Below are 21,685 nucleotides of genomic sequence, written 5' to 3' on the forward strand. Positions count from 1 at the left end.
TGATGGTACCTTTTCTTTTTTTGGTTACGTTTTCTTATTCAAAATTTCCAGCGTAACTTGGTAGTTCATGGGCACCGTTGCAAATTCTAGAGCTGGATTGGATTAATACAGGAGTATTATTTCCTAGCAACGGATTAGGTACAGCATCCGACGCAAACAGGGGGGTAATGGCGTCCCTTCCATTCTCGTTTTTCTACTCGCCTGCTCGCCAATTTTTATTTTTCGATTTATCAACACAAGCTAGGTGCTGTCGACGTTCAACAATTTTCGTTTTCTCACCTAACCACTCATCCATTTTTTTTATTTATTTATTAGTTTGATACCCTGGAGGTGTTTTTTTTTTCCAGCAAAAAATAATATATGCCCAAACTTGAGAATTATACATGTTAATAAATAATCGGAAAGTTAATATAAATATGCTATTAAAAAAAAATCAAATATTTGTTTTGGTTTGAAATTTGATTTTTAAAGTTTCAATTGATTTGAATTAATAAAATTAAATTTTATTTTTTAAATTAAGCATTATAAAATTGAATTTTATTTTTCAAATAGACTAACTCATATCAAGCCAATTAAAATAAAACATTAACTTAATTTCGAGTAAAAAGTCAAGGAATAAAAAAATATATATGGGTAATTATTGCAACCCCAATTGAATTGTCTTTTTTCTATGTTGTAATTTCATTATTTTTTTAATATTTTTTCTATTTCACATCATCTTACTTATTCACGATTCTAATCATTTTATGGTTTATTGATCATCAATTTTATGAAATATAACTACAATGAATGTAAAATGATTAAATTAAGAAAAAATATCATTGTAAAATAATTAAATTAAGAAAAAATAATAATATGAGTAACTATTGCAACCTTAATTAGATTGTTTTTTTTATATTATATAGTAACTATTGCAACCTTAATTAGATTGTCTTTTTTTTTTATATTGTATTTTTATTATTTTTTAATATTTTTTTCATATTGCATCATCTCACTTATTCATGATTCTAAATATCATTTTATAGTTCATCGATCATCAATTTTATGAAACATAACTACAAAGATTAAATAGAAAGCAAAATGACTCAATAAAAAGAGAAGATGTAAATAAAAACAAAATGACTTAATTTTAAATTTGTCGTACTGAGACATGTAAGGATAAAAATAATAATTATTATAGTTTTAAAATCAAATATAAAAATCGACTTGGGACAAGACCCATATCACCGCCTAGAGGTCAACCCGAGTCAACTTTAATCTTTTTTTTAAGAAAAAGATTAAAATAATATTATTTTAACTGTTAAAAAATAATATAAATCATATCCTAAAACCTCACCCAACAGCTTAAATTTTTAGGTTGAGATGGTTTTTTGACATGGTATCAGAGCCTTGATCATCAAGCGGTCACGAGTTCGAATCTTATTATCTTCATTTATTTGATAAAAATTAAGTACAAGATAGAGTGAGTTTATACAAATTTCAAGCTGAAAGGATTTTTACCTGAGGCGGTGTGTTAGAGAATAATATAAATCATATTCTGAAACCTCACTTAATAGCTTAAACTTTTAGTTTGAGATAATTCTTTGATATTAACAAAAAAAAAATCATTAAGTTTTTTACCTGAGTTAGCCAGGAATTGAGAAAAAATCATCAGATTTTTTACCTGAGTTAGCCAGGGATTGAGTAAACCTTGGTGAGGCCAAGTTAATCTTATCTATATTTTTTAAACTCGAATTGAAGCAAACATCAAGTTAGCTAAGCCCTGCGTTAACCCTTTGAGTTAATTCATGTTTTATAACTAAGAATATCATACTATTATTAATTTTAATACTTAATATAAACTAAAAAAATCTAATTATTTTTTAAAATTATTTAAATTTCACAGTAATATATGTTAAGGGTAAATAATTTTTTTAATATTTTATTTTGTCTCTTTGATTGTCAAATAAGATATAAAAATAGTAATAATTTTTTTAATATTTTATTTTGTCTCTTTCATTGTCAAATAAGATATAAAAATAGTTATTTTATTTAATACATCTTTATCATACAATTTTGTTTTTCTGTCTTCTATTCTATTTTGTCTCTTTTATCCCACTATTCTTATCATGTTCATTATAAAACAATAATCGAATTCTATCTTAAAGTATTAAGCTGGGGCTAATTAGCAGCCCAGATTGTAACCAAACTTCCTGTTCGGTTTACCTCCTCTACGAAAACGAGTTGACAGGGATACCTATGGTAACAATGTAGAACGGGTTCAGGAGCGCTTAGCTGGGTGGAGAGCGAATCATGCATAACTTCTTCCTCATTCTGTTCTGGTTGCCCCTCCTATTTATTCCATGCTGACAGACTTTGGTATTATACTAGCAATTATTTTTAAAATATCTTTTATTTAAAAATATATAAAAATAATTTTTTTTATTTTTTAAAAATTATTTTTGAAATTAATATATTAAAACAATTTAAAAATACCAAAAAAATATAAATTTAAAATAAATAAATATAAATTTTTTAAAAAACATTTTTAAAATACAAAAATATTCATAAAAAGCCGATCAATTATGTAAAAAAAATTGTATGGGTGGGGACATGGAGTCTCGGAAGAGAATGCATCTTGGTAGCTGGGATAGTCCTTGGCAACCTAGGGATAGAGGCGGGCTGGGTCTTTGGAAAATATGGCAGATTCATCTAACTGCCTCATGATAGGATGGCTACGTACGACGTGTCACTCGATCTTACGAAAGCGCATTTGTTCTCCTTGGGGTATTGTTTCCATTATAATCCGGATGAGATTTAATTTTTTTAATAAATTTAAAAAGTATATAACTAATTTATAAATATTTTTATATAATTTATATCTATATAGATGTTTACTGACTTTTTAATGTATATTTTTTATATAATTTAGATCTATATAGACTGTTTACTGACTTATTAATGTATATTTTTTTAATAATCTATAGTTATATGGATTATTTTCTGAATTTTTAATGTAAAATAACTATACTATATTTTATATCTCATATTTTTTTATAATTTATACTTACATGAATTGTTTTTTAACTTGTTAATATGAATCATTAAACTATATTTTATATCTTAATTTTTATAAATAGTTTTAAATTTTTTTTAATATGAAATATTAAAATTTTAATTATAATATTTTTTAATTTTTTAATCTGACTCGATCAACTTGTATAAAATTATGTAGCCAAATTAATATCATTTCACGTTTAATAACTACGATTGTAAATTTCAAATACCGGATAAAAAAGTTTCTGAATTTTTAATGTAAAATAACTATACTATATTTTATATCTCATATTTTTTTATAATTTATACTTACATGAATTGTTTTTTAACTTGTTAATATGAATCATTAAACTATATTTTATATCTTAATTTTTATAAATAGTTTTTAAATTTTTTTAATATAAAATATTAAAATTTTAATTATAATATTTTTTAATTTTTTAATCCGACTCGGTCAACTTGTATAACTTGAGATCCAAGCCCAATTAATATCATTTCACGTTTAATAACTACGAGTCTAAGTCTCAAATACCGGATAAAAAAGTTGTTAGGGATTATCCTATTTGATGACTATCTTCACTCAAATTACGTTCTTTTTTTTTTTTTATTTACTATGGTCACGATCCCATGGTTTTGTTTTTTCCGTCGCTAGGATAAAAAAGGAGGAGGACGACGTAAGGAATGTGAAACCTCAATTTAATCCCTAACCTATATAATCATTTTTAATAGGATATCAAACCTATAATATTATCAATTCGGTCCCAAGTATTCCAGACACTTCTCAATTATGTTCTTTTGCTAATCTTTGTGATGGTATATAAAATAACTACCCAGAAATATTAATTCTTGGAACGGGTCCAATCAAACTAACATATGATATTTATATTAAATATCTTATAACTTAGATATTGAAGAAATATTTATATAAAATATATTAAAATCTAGATATTTTTTAAGATATTTATCTTAAAATAACATGTATAGAAAGATTTCTCTGGAACATATAATAGAACCAGATCAAAGCTTATCTTTTCAGACTTCAATTCTAACATAATACAGAACTTTAACAAGACTTGAAAAACATTAAAGTTTAAAGAATATTTACTTTTCTCAACAAACATTATAATAGTACAGGTATCAGATTGTTTTTTTACAAGTAGGGGAGGAGCAAGAAAAAAAATTAAGGGGGACAAATTAAAAATTGAAAGCCAATTTAAATTTTCAGTTATTTTTAAAATATTTAAAAAAAAACTGGAAAATTTTTTTTCTTGTGGGAGCCAGCCCTCCTGTCCTGACCACTGCTTACAAGTATTGCTGGGCTCATTAAAATCATTCAAACTAAGTTTTATCGGCTAATAAAAAACACCGTAATCTTTCCCCAAAGGATTTTTCCCAGCCTATCAGTTTGCAAACTCTTCTGTCAAATTATCTTCAGTAAGCATCTTTTTACAGCATATAGTGTGCACGCTCGATAGAAAATACAAACAAATATTAAAAAAAAAAAGGACTTGATTGAGAGATATGGGAAACGTTTGGAACCTTAATTGAGAAATTAGAGGTCTGGGATCTAATGTAGGAAGGGAGTGAGTCGAGGTTTACCTGAGAAGAAACCCTGCGGTCAGCATTTATTTCGACCGGCACTGTCCGGTCAGCAGATAAAACCGTATGGGTTGAATAGAAAAGGTAGCTAAAAGTGATTTATCGGGAATTGCACTTTTGGTCTTTAAATAAATAAATAAATAATGTTTTCTGGTCGGGCTAAGGTGACGTTTTAGATGGAAAGAAGTATCTTTGAGTTGAGCAGATGAGTATAATTAATGCCCCCTTCATGACACGTAAATTACATTTTCCCGCCCACTGCCAGAATGCTTTCGGTCTTGGACTGGTCGTCTATCTTTTTAACCTTTTCTATTTGTTACGTGTCCTCTCTGCCCTTTTGTTTTCAAAGAAGAGGCCACGGTTGTTTGAGACAAGAGCTTTCCGCACTCGCTTTGATGATCTGCCACGTCTGTTTAAGATTGACCATGATAGTAAAAGATGCATTGATTGCCCAACACAAAGTTGTTCAGCCATCGAGAAATTTATTTTACATTCTATTTAATTTTGAGGTTTTAGATTGACTAGAAAGTTACACGGTGCTGGAAATTGAGTTATTGATTTTTTTTAGGTGAATCAAGTAAAAATCTAGTTTTTAAAGGTTTAAAAACTTGAAGATTGACTTTTTAATCATAAAAAAAAAATTAAAATTCCTTAAAATATGTAATACGTAGTGAATTACATGTTGTTTGCTCTTTTTTTTTTTTAAATACGTAGTGAATTACATGTTGTTTGCTTTTTTTTTTTTTATATAAAAAAAGCAGAGTTTAGGCTTGACTTTAATAGCCCTTTTCTTTATTTTTGTTTTTTAGAATTTATAAAATTATAAAATTAAATACCCTTTTAATGAAATAATTATAGTAATATTTTTAAAATTCTATGATTAAACCATGCTTTTCAAGATTAAAAGTTTGTAATGGCAATGTTAGCAATTACATTATGAGTAATATATAAACCTAGTGTGCATGACTTTTTTTTAAAAAAATAAATTTTTATGAATATTAAGTGAAACTAAAATATGTAATATTTTTATTGTGAAGGTCATAGAAGATAACATCACCCGTGACCAACTATTTTTCCTTAAAATCCAAAGGAAAGCAGTCTTTTTGATTGCGAGAGATAGGAAGGGTCTTAGGTTGTGTAAAAAAAATGATCATCCAATATTGTGGTTATTAAAAATTTTTAATCAATTATAAAAATTTTTTATAATAAAGAATATATTATATATAAAAAAAGATATTATCATATTTTAAGCATTCTCATTTAAGGAGACTGTATTATAAGTTTATTATGATGAACTAAATTCTAGTAAAAAATCCAACACCTATTTGTTCTAAAAATCTAATTGGTTTTTGATATTCTTATTTGTTTGGTAAGTTGAGAACTCCAAGATGATCATCCAAGATCACAACTTAATTTATAACTATAAATATATCGGTGAGCTTATATTAAGTTCATGGAACCCAATTCAAATTCCAAGGAAGGTCTGTGAAATGTGCCTTAAAAAGTTTTACATGTCTTAAGATACACCGGATATTTTTAACTTTGGTATCATGAAATTATAAATTAAAAATACCCTTAATTGTTAAGTATTTTAAAAAATTCATATTTATCCTTAAATAATGATTTTATTGTAATTTTGTTTTCAAAAAAATTACAAGGAGGATTATTCTTTTTAATATTCAAGTACTGACTTGTATTGAGTCTATCTATTCAAATATTAAAAATAAATAGCAAAATATTTTTTTTAATTTTGAAATTTTAGATATACAGGACAATGAGCCTTTTAGTTTTGACAAGGTTATGATGAATTTTACAAATTTATTATAAAATTCAAAATACATGCCAGATATATATATTTTTTTAATGAAAATAATAAGACAAAGGTTTTTATCAAAGACGTGCAAGAAAATATTTTGAACGTTTTTTCTTTCTTTCAAATGCTAATAAGAACGCTAGTAGATTCGAAGAGATTTTTTTGTTGATTTTCTGGTAGGACTTGGCGTTATGCAAATTTATAAATTTTTTGATAGTATTCCCTTTTTTCTTGTTTATCCATTTATTCTAACACATGCTAAAAAATATGCACCACCCACGCACAACATCACTTCACTAATCCAACTGCACCATCTTCCCACACACCCACACAAGTTCATCTTCAACTTGTCAACCAACAATTACAGCAAAAAATTAAAATCATGCGACAAAAGTATGAAATAGACCTTCCAGACTAAAAAATATGCACCACCCACGCACAACGTCACTTCACTAATCCAACTACACCATCTTCTCGCACACCCACACAAGTTCATCATCAACTTGTCAACCAACACCTACAGCAAAAAATTAAAATCATGCGACAAAAGTATGAAATAGACCTTCCAGAAGTGGTTGGACTGGACCTAAATGGTCACCATAGGGTGTAAGAGCAGCTGGAGCTTCAGGAATGATACCACAAGTACCCTAGAACAACGGCGAAGCATAGACTCAAGCGTAACCACCATTGCCGACGCGTGGAACAGGGCGCCGCCGTTACAGGAGAGAAGCCACCTACCGTATCTAAACGCCTCCCTTCTCTTGTTAATCTTAGATCGATGGTGCACATTTACGCTCCTTGTGGAGGGAGATCGAGCCTCCTAAAGCTTTGAACTTCTCACCGTCTTTCTTCTCATCTCTCTCTCGGTCTCTCCTCGTTGCTACTGCTAATGAGGTTGTTATTGTTCTTGTTTTTTCTTTTCTTGCTCTCCCTCTTTATTTTTCAGCTGTAATGGGTACTGGCCTCTTGTATTTTTTTTAGAGTGTCTTTGTGTATATGAATTTTTTTTTAACACCGGGATATGTATTTATAATACAATAGTTATAAAGCACAGGGAATTCAAAGTCCTCACAAAATAAACTTACCCTTTTCTTTTAAATCTAAAATTAAAATTTGAAAAAGATTAGCTGAATCTATTATGACTGTTTATTGCACAAGAATATTAAAAAAAAAACATACACTATAGTTTTTAATTTTGCACAAATCAACAAATGCGACCCTTAATCAAAATCAATCTATAATCCTTCAAAAATCAAATTAAAAATATAAATATGGTTAAAACTAGGTTATGAGAAGGTTCTTATAAAAGTACTCAAATTAATTATTCTTTTATTTTTGAATACAATTGCATAGAAATTAAAAAAAAAAGTGAAAAAAGGAAAAAGGAAAAGAAGAAAAACAGAACAGCCCACATCCAAGGATTTCCCGCAAAGGTAAAGGCATATGAGAATAACGGAAACCAAAGGGGAGGGTGGGGCCGCAAAAAGAAGGGCGGGAGATTAATCCAAATTGATTACAATCAAAACATCATCTTCCTCCGTGATGCCAAAACTTCCACTAAACTCCCAAAAGCCTCCTTAAAAAACCCCCCCGTTCCCCGTCAACAGCAAAAACAAAAAGCCAGCACTCGCCAAATAAATAAATAAAAGCAGCAAAGAAGAATAATCAGCTAACAGATAACACACGCACAGGAATCAAACACCGAAAACATTAAAATAAAATCCACTCTCTGCTCTTCGCTTTCTCCTTTTTCATTCTATCTTTTTTTTTAATATTTTAATTAATATATACATGGCGGATCTGTACGGACCGGCACGGTCACCGGCCACTGAGCCAGAAGAGATCTCTACTTTCCTCCAACAGTTCCTCGGCAACAACTCTTCTTCCCCCTCTTCTAAATTCATCGATCACGCTCTCTCTACGCAGATGGAGACTGGCTCTACCGCCGTTGAATTGTTGGATTGCCAACTGTTTGGACAGTCGGAGACGGAGTGCGGAGTCGGTGCTGGAAACTCCGGTGTCAATCTCTCTGATCCCGGTGGTTATTATGTTAAAGAAGGCGTGGATAATGCGGTCTCTTCAGGTATTTCAAAGAGAAGGGGAGTCTCCGTGGAGGATGATCTAGGTGATTTTAGCTGCGATAGCGAGGTAATTTGGTAACTTAATAACTCATTCAAGCAAATACTTGAGTTATTAGTAATTCTTTTTTTTGTTGATTGTGCGGATAGTTATAATTTCTTTTTTACTTTTTATATGTAACTGCTTTAAAGTATTTTGAATATAGAAGGGGGCGGAGGTGCAAGCTAATGCAGTGCGGCCGCGAAGTTCATCGAAGAGGAGTAGAGCTGCGGAGGTTCATAATTTATCTGAAAAGGTTCCCACTCTAATTTTTCTTTCTCTTGTTTTATTTATTTATTTTTTGATTGTGAGATAAATGTGGGATTTAATTTATGTGGGTTATTTGCTTAACAGAGGAGGAGGAGCAGGATCAATGAGAAAATGAAAGCCTTACAGAATTTAATTCCTAATTCTAATAAGGTACACTATCTTTTACAGCACAGAAGTTTTAATTAGTAAAGCTTGAATGCAGAGAGTTTCAAATTCAAATTCAATTTCAGATTCAGAAGAATTACTATTTGATTTGGAGTTATATTTTTTTAATTTTGATAGACGGATAAGGCGTCGATGCTGGATGAGGCCATTGAATACTTGAAGCAGCTTCAGCTTCAAGTGCAGGTGGGTGGTTTCTAGCACTCTTTTACCTGGCTGTTTGGTTGAGGCCACTCTGATTATTTAGTTGTCTCATTTGTTTTTATGCTTTTTATTTTGGACTTTGTTTCTTTATGCGCTATCCTTCACTAGAAGCCTGGTTTTTAGATCTTTTAGTTATTAATGTAATCTTATTTAGTTCTAAAGATCGGGGGCCATTTTCTTGTAGTAGGGCAACAGCCTTAGGCAGCTAAGTGCAAGAATGTTGCTTTGATTCTTTGAAGAAGATGTAAAAGTCAGTTGAAGGGTCTGATACTGTGTAGGTTATACACTTATTGTAAATAGTTAAGAGCATCTGGTTAAAATGGTTAGAACATTGACGCAGCCATTTCTGTTGTGTTTTGTATCATGTCTTCTCTATTAAATCCTTCCAAATTTTAAACATCTCAGTAAGCATCATAGAAGTTTACGAATGCCATCCATTTCTGATGTATTTTGTTTCATGTCTTCTCTAATAGATCTTTCCAAATTCCTAACATCCAGGTAAGCATCATAAAAGTTTTTGACATTTGTAATCCATAATCAAATACCGATAGGCCTGCATTAAGCAAAACAGTATCATTTTATAGTATATATTTGTGTTTGTTAACTTTTATTTTAAGGCTCAAGGAATTCATATCTTGGTTGGTAGAGAGAGCAGCAAATTGACCGTTTGCAACTTTGTCTGAGATAGGCAAAAAATAATCTAATTTTCATCTTGTTTATTACAGAGATGGCTCTGACTCAAATTTGGTTTTACAATGGTTCTGAATGCTACTGTTATGACTACAGGACTGAATTTTCTTAGTTATGATTGAGCATGACTATCACTTATAATATAAGCTTGATAACTTGGTTTTCTGTCCCTGGGTGCGCATTGTTTGGTTAAATTTCCAAGGATAGAACTGAAGCTGGAAAGTTACAGAGCTGGATTGGGATGGACATCCTTTTCCCAGTCCTTTCCCTTAGAAATTATTTGACTCTAGTTTTGAATCTTTTTTTTTTCCCTGCCAAGTCCAATAGGAAAAATAGCAAAAATAGGTTGGTCACGGAGTGAACGATGCAGTTATTGTCACTTCAGCATATTATATGATTCATATCATGATTGGTTTACAGATGTTAACAATGAGAAATGGATTGAGTTTGCACCCGATGTGCTTACCAGGAGCACTACAGCCAATGCAGCCGCCCTTGTCAGGAATGAGCTTTGATGAAGGAAATGGGTTGTTAACTACAAACACATTAACAGGCATATTTTCTGCAAATGAAGAAAGCTCGGTGCAAACTGCTCTTAATCTTCCAAGCCAGTGCACGGTCTCAAATCAACCAATTGCTATTCCTTCAGGGACAAACATTACCTCATCAGAAACTAACTTTGGTTTTGAACCACTGATCCATGTCAACCATGCACCCTTCAATCTGTGCACGTCTTCAAAGGTAAACTCTGAGAAACAACCATTAGCGTATTTATGAGAATTGCTGGTTTAACATTGAACTTTTTTTTGGTGATGTGAAGGAAATATGCAGGGAAGGAACACCACAGGCACAAATAGAGATGGATCAAACTGTGAAGACTTCTCCATCCGGTGTGTCTTAGCTCTGTCTTACTCTTCAAATACATGATCAATGAAATTGCCACCAATAACAGTTACCGTTTGTCCAAATACCTTATGAGCTGCAAATGTTCCTCAAAACTACTGACTTCTCACCCTTCACCAGGTCATTTATTTTGTAATTTATAACAGGTTAGATACAACTATAAGAACCGAACTCCTAGCATCCTTTGACTTCATTAGAAATGTTAGCCCAAAATCTATTTAGTTGTTTAATTATTTAGGAAACCAGGACGATTCTGTTAGATTGGATGAATGTTTCCATTGCTACTGTGTTTGAAATCTGTATTTGAAAGAAGGGAATGAAGTTGAAGGATGCTATATAATCCTTACCATTTTTGCTACGCTCGTTGTCTAATGATATTTGGATCTTCTATCAACTTGCTGCTCTCAATGTCTCAACTTCTTTCTGTCATTTTGCCACTGCGACAACGCTTACTCCACGACTCCTCTTTCCCTAATTTTGTTTAAAGAAACAAACAAGAGATAAAACAAGTATTTGTAGTGGTAATGTCTAATTATTTCTTGAACGATGAGCTATCAAAGAAAACCTCAATCTCTGGTTTACGTTCATGGGCAGTTCGTCGTTTTACTGCAGGAGCTGCTATAGTTCTTCTTTTCCTTGTCTCTCTTTGGTTCACTTCTAAACGCAACAAAACTAATAATAAAACCATTAAACCTATTGCTACCACTACCACCATCAAATTCATTCATTTTGGTCCTGTTTTGGTGTAAGGATTGAACCTCTGTTTTGCTAATTTTTATTTTTTTTTTAGTTTGAAATTGTTATTTTATTTGTATTTTTGGATCGTTTAAATGTTCTAACATCAAAAATAAATTTTAAAAATTAAAAAAAAATATTATTTTATTGAATTTTTGAGTATATTGTTTTACCGAAAATAGGGCATGTCATGCATATGCTTGAAGCAGACGATGCCCCCTTCCGAGATGTAAGAGAACATGCGTGTCTTTGACTAATTATTTCATTTATAGTTCTTCAATATCTGTACTGTCTCTGAACCTGCACCCTGATCTTCCTTTTCCATCTCTTTGTTTCTATGAGATTGGCGTTCCCAGATCAATATAATTAGGATTAATTACAAGTTTAAGCAAGAAATGCGATATTGGCTAAACAATCGAAGTTGGCAATATTTTGTGCTCACTTCAGTTTCTAATGTGTGTTAATTGCACTTAGTTTCTAATAAATGCATTTCTTAGAATGTTTTGTTATCAACTCACGACTCGAATTAACTGATTACCTTGATTAAGCAAAAGGTGATCTTGTCAAAATAGTATGCATTCCTATTAAAGTTTGCTTCGTTCTAAAATAGAACTCAAAGAGAAAAGCATAGTTTCAAAATCCAGTTTCTAGGTACAGAATTCTTGTACCATCTAAGTATATGATTTTCTGGGATTTAGGCTCGTTGACATGTTTGACTATACTTTGTGCAAATTGCAATCGTGGTTTTGTGGTTAATTTTCTCGGTTGAACATGTAAAGCAAATCAGCAAGTTTTTCACAGTAGCTGTGCCGTAAGTCTTCTGTGTGTGGAATTATGGATATCTGTTTGTGGCTCCATCAGGAATGCCTTTTGCTCTTATTTACAGGTCTGCAGAGTCATCTGGGAACCTCGGCGCTCCCATCGTGATGGTATGAGGACGGATAAGCGTGTGAATGAACCAGGTGATAGTAGTGGGTATGAAAGTGCTGCTCCAACCAACATGTCATTATGGAGAGAGCAAGAACCAGAAGAGCAGTAACTACACTTTCCAAACTTGTATAAGGTGAATCAATTCACCTGTTTTGTTCGTTTCTCTCCATTCAGAGCTGGGATAGTCAGCCACTTCCCTTGTTTATGCTACCCGTATTATCTTGTGATTAGGCTATTTGTAGATTTTGCAGCATTTTAATGGCGTGAAGTCAATTATAAGTTGGTTGATTTGTTTTTTTTCTTTTTTTGTTCCTTTTGAGCCGTCTTCTGTATATCCTTGGCTATTTAAAGTTTCACCGAGTAATTCAAACTATTGTGGGATGATCTAATGGGAAGAAATTTTGTATTTTTTGAAGTTACAGGCATGTTGCTTGGATTGCTCCGATGCAGCTATCATTGTTACTGTTGAGAAGTGTGGACATCTGTGCTGTCATAAGGTTTCTTCTCACATGCTTTCTTTTAATATCTTCTAAACTCACTCACTAATATCACGATGATGTTTTAAGACTCCAAAAAACCAGCACTCCATATTTGCCCGAGCACAAAAGCGTGATTTCAACTCACAAAACTTCTGATTCCAAGCCCATTCTAGCCTGGGCCTAAGTACCGCATTTCATGCAAATTTGGCATCCTTTGTTCACTACAAGCCTGATTATTTTTACATTACAAAAATATTTTAAAAAAAATTTAATTTAATTTTTATAAGTTTACATTATTGATATACTAATATTAAAAATAATTTTTTAAAAATAAAAAATATATATTTTAAAATAAAACATATTTTAAAAAATAATTATTTTACAACTCTGGACGAGCCTCTTATCTCATTTACCTTGACATTGGGTTGTTCATATGATCTACTCTGTCGCACTGACAGATGCGTGCAGTTGAATTCCTATTGATCATTATGCATATCGCTGCTGCTACCCGATATATGAGATTTTCAATTAAAGAAATAAAATAAAAAGAAGGCCCCCATTTCCTCCCTGAAGAAATAATTAGCCCTTTATTTTAGCTAATAAGAACAACGGGAAGTGCTCAGATCATTTTGCGTCCCTACCCTCCCCCCAAAGTAATTTGATCAATAATTATGTGCGTGCGCGACTAACAACTGTGCTAATCCACAATAATAGCTGGTTTTCTCCAATAATTACATGCTTAAATAACAAGGAAAGATTATAGTGATCCTAAGCATCCTATGAAAATCAATCCGGCCAAAGAATCGGTTAGAATATCGAATTTATTCCCCAATTATTCTATCTTTCTATGTCAAACATGTCACTCCGATTTAGGGGTGAAATCACCTCTCTATGGTTGAGGTGTGTTTTCACTGCTACAAGGTCACCTTTTTTTTTTTTTGGGAGCAACATGTGAATTTTAAATTATTTATTGTTATTTTTTTTTAATTCTGATCCATAATGCTTTTCACATTAAAATATATTAAAATATTTTTTTATTAAAAAATATTAATTTAATATTTTTTCAAACCAAATATAATTTTAAAACACATATAAATACATTTTAAAACACAAAAACAAATATCCTTTAAATATAAACTCATTAGTGTTTGGTATTATATTAATAATTATTTTTTAAAATATTTTTTGTTTAAAAATATATTAAAATAATAACTTTTTTATCGTTTAAAATTTACTTTAATACACACTGAGATAATTTAAACACTTCAAAAAATAAAATTAGTTTTTTTTAAAGTAACACCATGAACACAAATAATATTTATTTTAAAGCTGTTATTTTTGTGTGTTGGGGACGGAATCCAAACCATATTTTTTTTTAATTTTTTTGTTTAAAATAAATTTATTTATATTTTTAGATTATTTTAATATACTAATATTAAAAATAATTTTTTTATTTTAAAATAAAAATTATTTTAAATTATTATCATTATCATATTTTCAAATACACTGCATCGGTAACTATGGTTTGGCATTGATAATACTAAATGAAACGTCACCTTTGGTGACTTTATTTTGTAGGGTTACTTCAACCTGTAACGGTTGACTTTTAAACACAGAATCGACAAATCGAACCCTACCAAACAATGCAGTGGAACGTGCGAGGGCCAAAGGCGATTATCATGACAAAACTTGGCAAGATTAACATGTTATTCCGAGAGAATTACGCTCTATGGTTAAGTGGATATAGTTTTTTTTTAGCCGAATAATAATAATGAAGAAAAGAGTAAAACAAATACTCCCATGCGCAAGAAATCCAGAAAGAAAGAAAGAAAGTCATCCTCAAGATTATTTAAAAAAAAAAAAAAAACATAAATGCACTCCTGAAAAATCCCTAATTCTCAGTGTCAAATACCTATTAGGGTTCATCATACATGTTGGGTTCCGTTTCCCTTTGAAACCAGGCGGGCAATCATTCTTTCCATTGGTAATAAACTCACTCGTTTTCATTGCATTGGTGAGAATCACAGTGCAGGCCACCAGCATTATTAGGAGTGCATTGTGTCCATCACACTATCACTATCACTATCACCAGCTCCTTCCCTATTCACACGGCATTTTTTTTCCCCGTTACCAGATTTACACAGCAATTCTCACTGGCAGGCATATGCAAGTTACAAATTACAACCTAAAACTCCATGCTCACAAGGAGATGTGTAGAAATTGTTTGTATCTTCTCTTCAAAGTATACTTTTAATTTGAAGGTCTTAAATCAAATTAGAGAGGAGGAGGGATTCAGAAAAAAGAAGAAGAAGAAGAAGAAGAAGAAGAAGATTTTCTCTGATCTTTTTGCTTCAAGGTTTAGTTGACTTTCAATGACTATATATATATATATATATATTAACTGATAATTGCCCTTCATAAACCATGGGTATAAATGGAGGATAAATGTACAAGATCAAAATTTATAATCGGTGGCCACGCCGGATCATTTCCCTGAAATAAGATGATATGATGGCCTTCGAAGACAACTAGCACCTGCTTCTCACTCTGTCCCACATGCTGGATAACATGTATTAGGACTTTATTTTATTAATAATAATAATAAAAAAAAACAATGCTGATTAATATGTATGATATACATATGAGTGGATTTTTTAGCGTGTGGTGCATTTTTTGTACACTACTTGGGCACATGGTGGGCTTTAACACCACCAATTATCAACGTCTCTCTGTCGAATTGTAAGGGAAAAAGAAGGCAAAACACCAGTAGTTTATGTGGTGTTTGTAAACACGGTTGAACTTATATCCTTAAAATTTTGATTTTTTTTTTGTTTAAAATTATAGAGGATACCAAGATTCCACACTTTCCAGTTCTCTCTATATATAGAAACCCAGACAAGTTCACCACAGTGCACTCCTACAAGACCATCTCCTTCCACCATACATCGCACATGGCTACTCGTGATAATGTTTCCCTGTATAAGTTGTGGATTTCAGTTCTCACTATCCTACCTTTCACTCAAACATTATCACAAACCGAAAATTATATTGTTCACATGGATTTATTGGTGATGCCCAAAGCCTTCTCAGGCCAGCATCAATGGTACCTGTCCGCTCTTGCATCGATATTTGATGTCTCTGATAGTAGCACCACCAGGGCTACTGCTGCCACTCTGACTGCCTCTTCTAAACTTCTTTATAGTTATACTCATGTTATCAATGGTTTTAGTGCTAGTCTCACTCCTTCAGAGCTTGAGGTTTTAAAAAATTCTCCAGGCTACATTTCTTCTATCAAAGACCTACCTGTTAAGCATGACACAACTCGTTCATCCAAATTTCTTGGCCTTACACCTCAGTCCCTAGCCTGGAAGGTGTCAAATTACGGTGAAGGTATCATTATTGGGTTGGTGGACACTGGTGTTTGGCCAGAAAGCCAGAGTTACAAGGACCATGGAATGTCTGAGATTCCAAAAAGATGGAAAGGAGAATGTCAAAGTGGCACTCAATTCAACTCCTCAATGTGCAACAAAAAGCTCATTGGAGCAAGATTTTTCAACAAAGGCCTAATTGCAAAGTATCCTAACATCAATATATCTTTGAATTCGGCGCGTGATACGGATGGGCATGGGACACACACATCTAGCACCGCTGCTGGAAATTATGTGGAAGGTGCATCATACTTTGGCTATGCCCCTGGAACTGCTAATGGAGTAGCTCCTCGGGCTCATGTAGCCATGTACAAGGCTCTCTGGGACGAAGGTGCTTATACAACTGATATAATTGCTGCAATCGATCAAGCGATTAGTGATGGTGTGGATGTATTATCTTTATCATTGGGCTTGGATGGGATTCCTTTGAATGAAGACCCCATTGCCTTGGCAACATTTGCAGCCGTAGAGAAGAATGTATTTGTGTCCACTTCTGCAGGAAACAAAGGGCCTTTCTATGAAACTCTACATAATGGCATACCATGGGTGTTAACAGTAGCTGCTGGTACTCTAGACCGTGAATTTAATGCAGTTTTGACGCTTGGCAATGGAATTTCAATCACAGGTCCATCTCTCTATTTGGGGACTGCATATTTTTATGAAGTGCCTCTTGTTTTTATGGACGGGTGTCACAAAATGAGCGAATTGATCAAAATTGGACCGAAGATTGTGGTTTGTCAAGGTGGGAACGATGGTAATGACTTAAGCGACCAAGTTGAAAATGTCAGCAAAGCAAACGTTACAGCTGGTGTTTTCATAACAAATTTTACAGATGCTGAAGAATTCATCCAGAATCAATTTCCAGTAGTTCTCCTGAATCAGAAAGATGGGAAAACCATAATAGATTACATCAGCAACAGCAACAAGCCACAAGCAAGCGTAGAATTTCGAAAAACAAATCTGGGGATTAAATCAGCTCCAAGTGTTACTAGTTACAGTTCTAGAGGGCCATCGGCGAGCTGTCCATTGGTAATGAAGCCTGACATTATGACTCCAGGCTCACTGATATTAGCTTCATGGCCTCAAAATGTTGCCGTGGATCTGATCAATTCACAACCTGTGCTCAATAATTTTAATATATTATCAGGGACATCTATGGCTTGCCCGCACGCAGCAGGAGTGGCTGCACTCTTGAGGAAGGCACATCCTGATTGGAGTCCAGCTGCTATACGGTCAGCCATGATGACAACTGCTGATATAACGGATCATACCATGAAACCTATCAACGACATCGGTTTTGGTAACAAGACCCACCCAGCCAGTCCTCTTGCCATGGGAGCTGGACAAGTTAATCCCAACAAAGCTCTAGATCCTGGTCTCATTTATGATGTTAATTCAAATGATTATGTGAGGCTACTCTGTGCTTTAAAATTCACAGAAAAACAAATCCAAGCTATCACAAGGTCATCTTCCACAAATTGTTCCAACCCATCCACCGACCTTAACTACCCTTCTTTTATCGCCTATTTCAATGCAAAAGATTCGCCATCAAATTTGACCACCGTGCGAGAATTTCATAGGACAGTGACCAATGTTGGAGCGGAAATGTCTACTTACACGGTAAATATGACGCCCATGATTGGTTTAAAGGTAAGTGTCATTCCAGACAAGTTGGAGTTCAAGGCCAAGTATGAGAAATTAAGCTACAAACTTATCATTGAAGGTCCAGCACTATTGGACGAGACTGTAACTTTCGGTTATCTTAGATGGGTTGATGTGGGGGGTAAACATATTGTCAGTAGTCCCATAGTGTCAACAAGTTTGAGTCCACAATTGTCATAGAAATACTAACAAACTTGGGTACTTTACAAGTTAACTTATGTCCGTGATATTTTTGAATAAAATTGCATATAATCAGCGAAGGAGCTTTCAGCTTTCATGGATAGTGTCGGTTTTATTTGGTTGCAAAATCATAGGTGTGTCGGTTTTATTTACAAGTTAACACAAGGGCTGTTGATTTTTCAAATACTAGAATTAATATTTAGAGAGATATAATCACATTTACCATTCTTGTTTTACAAGAATGAATAATGAGAGTTGTAGTAAGTTTTTATAAGGGATAGAGGTTAGATTAACTAAGAAACAAAGAAAAATCAAAATAGGAGACAAATTATAAAGAGAACGAGATACTGTTATTAAGGTTGATTATATGTTCGTGACCAATTATGGTTTTCAACAACAGAGGAGGTTAATTTCTCATTAAACATAGCAGCACTTTTATACCACAAAAGGAGTTTGTATCCATTCAAACAAAAAGAGAATTGTGTTCATTGCGACATGATGTTCAGGCTTGTTAATGAAGGTGAGAAGCGAGAACATTGAGAATGTTAAAAGAAGCACGCGCATCTCGCAAAATAGAACAACCTAACAAAAGATAGACCAATTTACATCATGAAATCAAAGGTAAAAGCTATGAGAAAACCAAGATCTAAACCTATGTTTATTTCGTTTTGTGTTCTATTTTTAAACATTTTAGTCAAATAACTAAAACCTTGTTATGATTTCATTATTTTGAATTAATGATATGGGTTGAAGGAAAGAAAGGTAAAAATAAAAAGTTAAGGTGAATTTGATAAGAAAACATTGATGATATATGTTCTCATCTATTCTGGGTGTGTCACTAGTTGGAAAGTGATTTTGCAATTCACTATTACTTTATTTATAATAAAAATTGAGTATATGATATTTTTAAAAATAATAAAAAAGACTTAATGATTAAGAGGTTTAGTTAGTAATCTTGATTTGCATATAAGTTAATTGATGTGTGTTTGATTGTTAGAGCTCTATTCATATAGCCAACCATGAAAAAACCAAACATATTGATATAATATATCATTGTGTTCTAGATATCATGTCCCAAGATATTTTATTAGTAAAAAAATTTGCTAAAATTAAGAACCTTATAAATATATTAATAAAGTCTATTTGTATAGTCAAGTTCAAGGATTACTTGGACTTGATTGGTTTACGTAGTATTTGAGAGGTAGTTGATGGAGATGATAAGAAAAGTACTCAAGTTGGCTCAATTTAAATCAAGATAGGGATTTGTTAGGTTTATTTTAAAATACGGGTCAACAAGAGAAAACAAATACCAATGTATTTAGACCACATAAAAGCCTAAAGTTGTCATATTTTAGAGTAAGATTTATTTGTAAGTGTTTTTTATTATCTATATTTTGATGGCCTGAGAGGAGAGGAAAAAAAGAGTTTTTTTTGTTTCTTTGGGATTTTGGATGAAAAGATAATTTTGCAAGATCCCTTGTAATTTTATATTTTTTTCATAGTGAATTTCTCTCATGTTTAACATATATAAGTTACCAAACCATATAAATTATGTCTTGTGTGTACTCTTGTATGATTGATTGTACTTATCTTTCATATTTATTTATTTATCAATTGGTTTGAGATTTTAGAGTTGTTATAATATAAAAAGTTTAATTAGTTGCAAATTCAAATAATTATAATTGAAATATATGCATTTTGTGTGTGAATAATTCTTTGATGGCAAAAAATATTACTCTAGAATTATATATATTTTGCATGTTGGATAAAGGCAGATACAATCTAATTATATGGATAATTAGACTACATGGTATTTACAAAATTCCTAATGGCTAGTAAATACTGAGTAGAATAACAACTTTAATCTTTGAGCAAAGTGATGGCTCGGCTTCTGACCACACATTTAACATCCATATGAACTTAGGTTGATTGTCATTAAGAAAAATGATTCATACGACATCCCCTTTGTATAAAAAATAACATAACTACAAAGAACCCTAATAAAAAAAAAAATTCCACCATGATCATATGCATGATATTAAGGATTGTAGTGCTTAGAAAAAAAAATTGATTGTTAGAGGCAACCTTTTAACAATTTATAAGAAATAAAATGTAGCCCAAATAGAAAGAGAAAGAAATTGATGCATGCCATGATGAGTTTCCTGAAATTAGATAGGATCCATAAATTATATCTTTTTTTACATAAGAAAATATTTTGAACTTTTTAATAAAATCAATAATGCTTCTTTATATCTTTAAATGAATTTTTCATATATCTACTATAAAATTTTCATGTCTTTAGTGAAATCTCCATGTCTCGTTTTGTCTATGTTTTTCAATCACTCATCAATTATAATTAAAAAGGACTAGTGTTTCATTGTAACATAGGCTACTATTTACTGTAAGTGAATTCACAATGGATTGCACCATGCTACACCGTGGATTGTAAAAGCCTTTATTATGGATTGCACTGTTTGGTAGGGGTATGGTTTGGTCTGGGGGCAGAGGTGCTAACCTGGAGGCAAGCCCCCTGATACTTGATCTACTTGACCTTAGGGCTGGGGGCGGACGAAGGCGTCAGGAGCATCGCCACCTGCCGCTTAGCCTACTCAACCTTAGGCACTAGAGCAGACCAAAAGCATATGTGGCACTTTGGTTGCCACGTCCATAGACAGCCATCCAAGCGCTATGTGGCGCTTGATTTTATATCTCTTGGGTGCAATTCAAGCACCACATGGCATTTGGGCTGCCTGTATTTTTGGTATAATTGTATTAAATATATTTTTTTGTAGTATAATTAATGTTTTGAGTATTGATGGTAAAAATATTATTGTTTGTTTTATTTTTTTTTGTATAATTAATATTAAAACAATTATTATATTTTTTCTTAATATAAAAAATATTATTATTTTTTTAGTCTAATTAATAGTATTGATCTCAAAACTATTATTATTTGTTCTCTTAATATTATTTTTAGTATAATTAATAGTATTAATTTCTAAATTATTATTATAGTTGGTGTTATAAATAGTATGATTTTTATAATAATTCATATTATTGCTACTAAAAATATTATTATTTGTATAATAAATTTTTTAATATTTTCATTAAAATTTATAAGAGTATAAATATTATTATCATAATTAATAAAAATTTTAAAATTACTATTATTATGAAAAACACCACGTTGGGGACACGTGACACTTGGTTCCCTCTTGAGGGCAGATAACTCAAGCATCACGTAACGCTTGGTTTGCTTTTTTTTTGCTGCAGTCCAAGTGCCATGTGGCGTTTGAGTTGCCTATACTTTTAGTGTAATTATAAATATTGATGTTAAAAATATTATTATTAGTTTTCTTAATATTCTTTTTTAGTATGATTAATTTTTAGAGTGTTAATAGTAAAAATATTGTTGTTTATTTTGTTGATATTATTTTTTTAGTATAATTAATATTAAAAGAATTATTATATTTTTT

The 21,685-nt window shown here is 31.8% G+C and overlaps 2 protein-coding genes across 3 annotated transcripts; both read left to right on the plus strand.

Annotated features, from left to right (window-relative positions):
• The first annotated feature begins 7,818 nt into the window (after positions 1–7,818).
• Positions 7,819–11,153, plus strand: LOC105120613 (transcription factor SPATULA-like). 2 transcript variants are annotated; one of them, XM_011018881.1, is made up of 6 exons: positions 7,819–8,596; positions 8,736–8,822; positions 8,921–8,986; positions 9,119–9,184; positions 10,313–10,633; positions 10,713–11,153. In XM_011018881.1, the coding sequence occupies exons 1-6, from the start codon at positions 8,240–8,242 to the stop codon at positions 10,791–10,793; spliced, it is 978 nt and encodes a 325-aa protein (XP_011017183.1). In that variant the 5' UTR covers positions 7,819–8,239; the 3' UTR covers positions 10,794–11,153. The 2 variants fall into 2 exon arrangements, with proteins under 2 accessions (XP_011017183.1, XP_011017181.1); XM_011018879.1 differs by having other exon boundaries at positions 7,821–8,596; positions 8,733–8,822.
• A 4,681-nt stretch (positions 11,154–15,834) lies between these two features.
• Positions 15,835–18,306, plus strand: LOC105120614 (subtilisin-like protease). Its single transcript, XM_011018882.1, has one exon. The coding sequence runs from the start codon at positions 15,891–15,893 to the stop codon at positions 18,207–18,209; it is 2,319 nt and encodes a 772-aa protein (XP_011017184.1). The 5' UTR covers positions 15,835–15,890; the 3' UTR covers positions 18,210–18,306.
• The last annotated feature ends 3,379 nt before the right edge of the window (positions 18,307–21,685 follow it).

The sequence above is a fragment of the Populus euphratica genome, unplaced genomic scaffold (genome assembly GCF_000495115.2).
Source record: "Populus euphratica unplaced genomic scaffold, PopEup_1.0 scaffold6.1, whole genome shotgun sequence".
Lineage (NCBI taxonomy): Eukaryota > Viridiplantae > Streptophyta > Magnoliopsida > Malpighiales > Salicaceae > Populus > Populus euphratica.

Bases quoted from the DNA above. Each gene is read 5' to 3' on its own strand.
- LOC105120614 (XM_011018882.1), top strand. From the start codon at position 15,891: ATGGCTACTCGTGATAATGTTTCCCTGTATAAGTTGTGGATTTCAGTT.
- LOC105120613 (XM_011018879.1), top strand. From the start codon at position 8,240: ATGGCGGATCTGTACGGACCGGCACGGTCACCGGCCACTGAGCCAGAA. The intron at 8,823-8,920 runs GTTCCCACTCTA...TTTGCTTAACAG, and splicing joins TTCATAATTTATCTGAAAAG to AGGAGGAGGAGCAGGATCAA. The intron at 10,634-10,712 runs GTAAACTCTGAG...GGTGATGTGAAG, and splicing joins ATCTGTGCACGTCTTCAAAG to GAAATATGCAGGGAAGGAAC.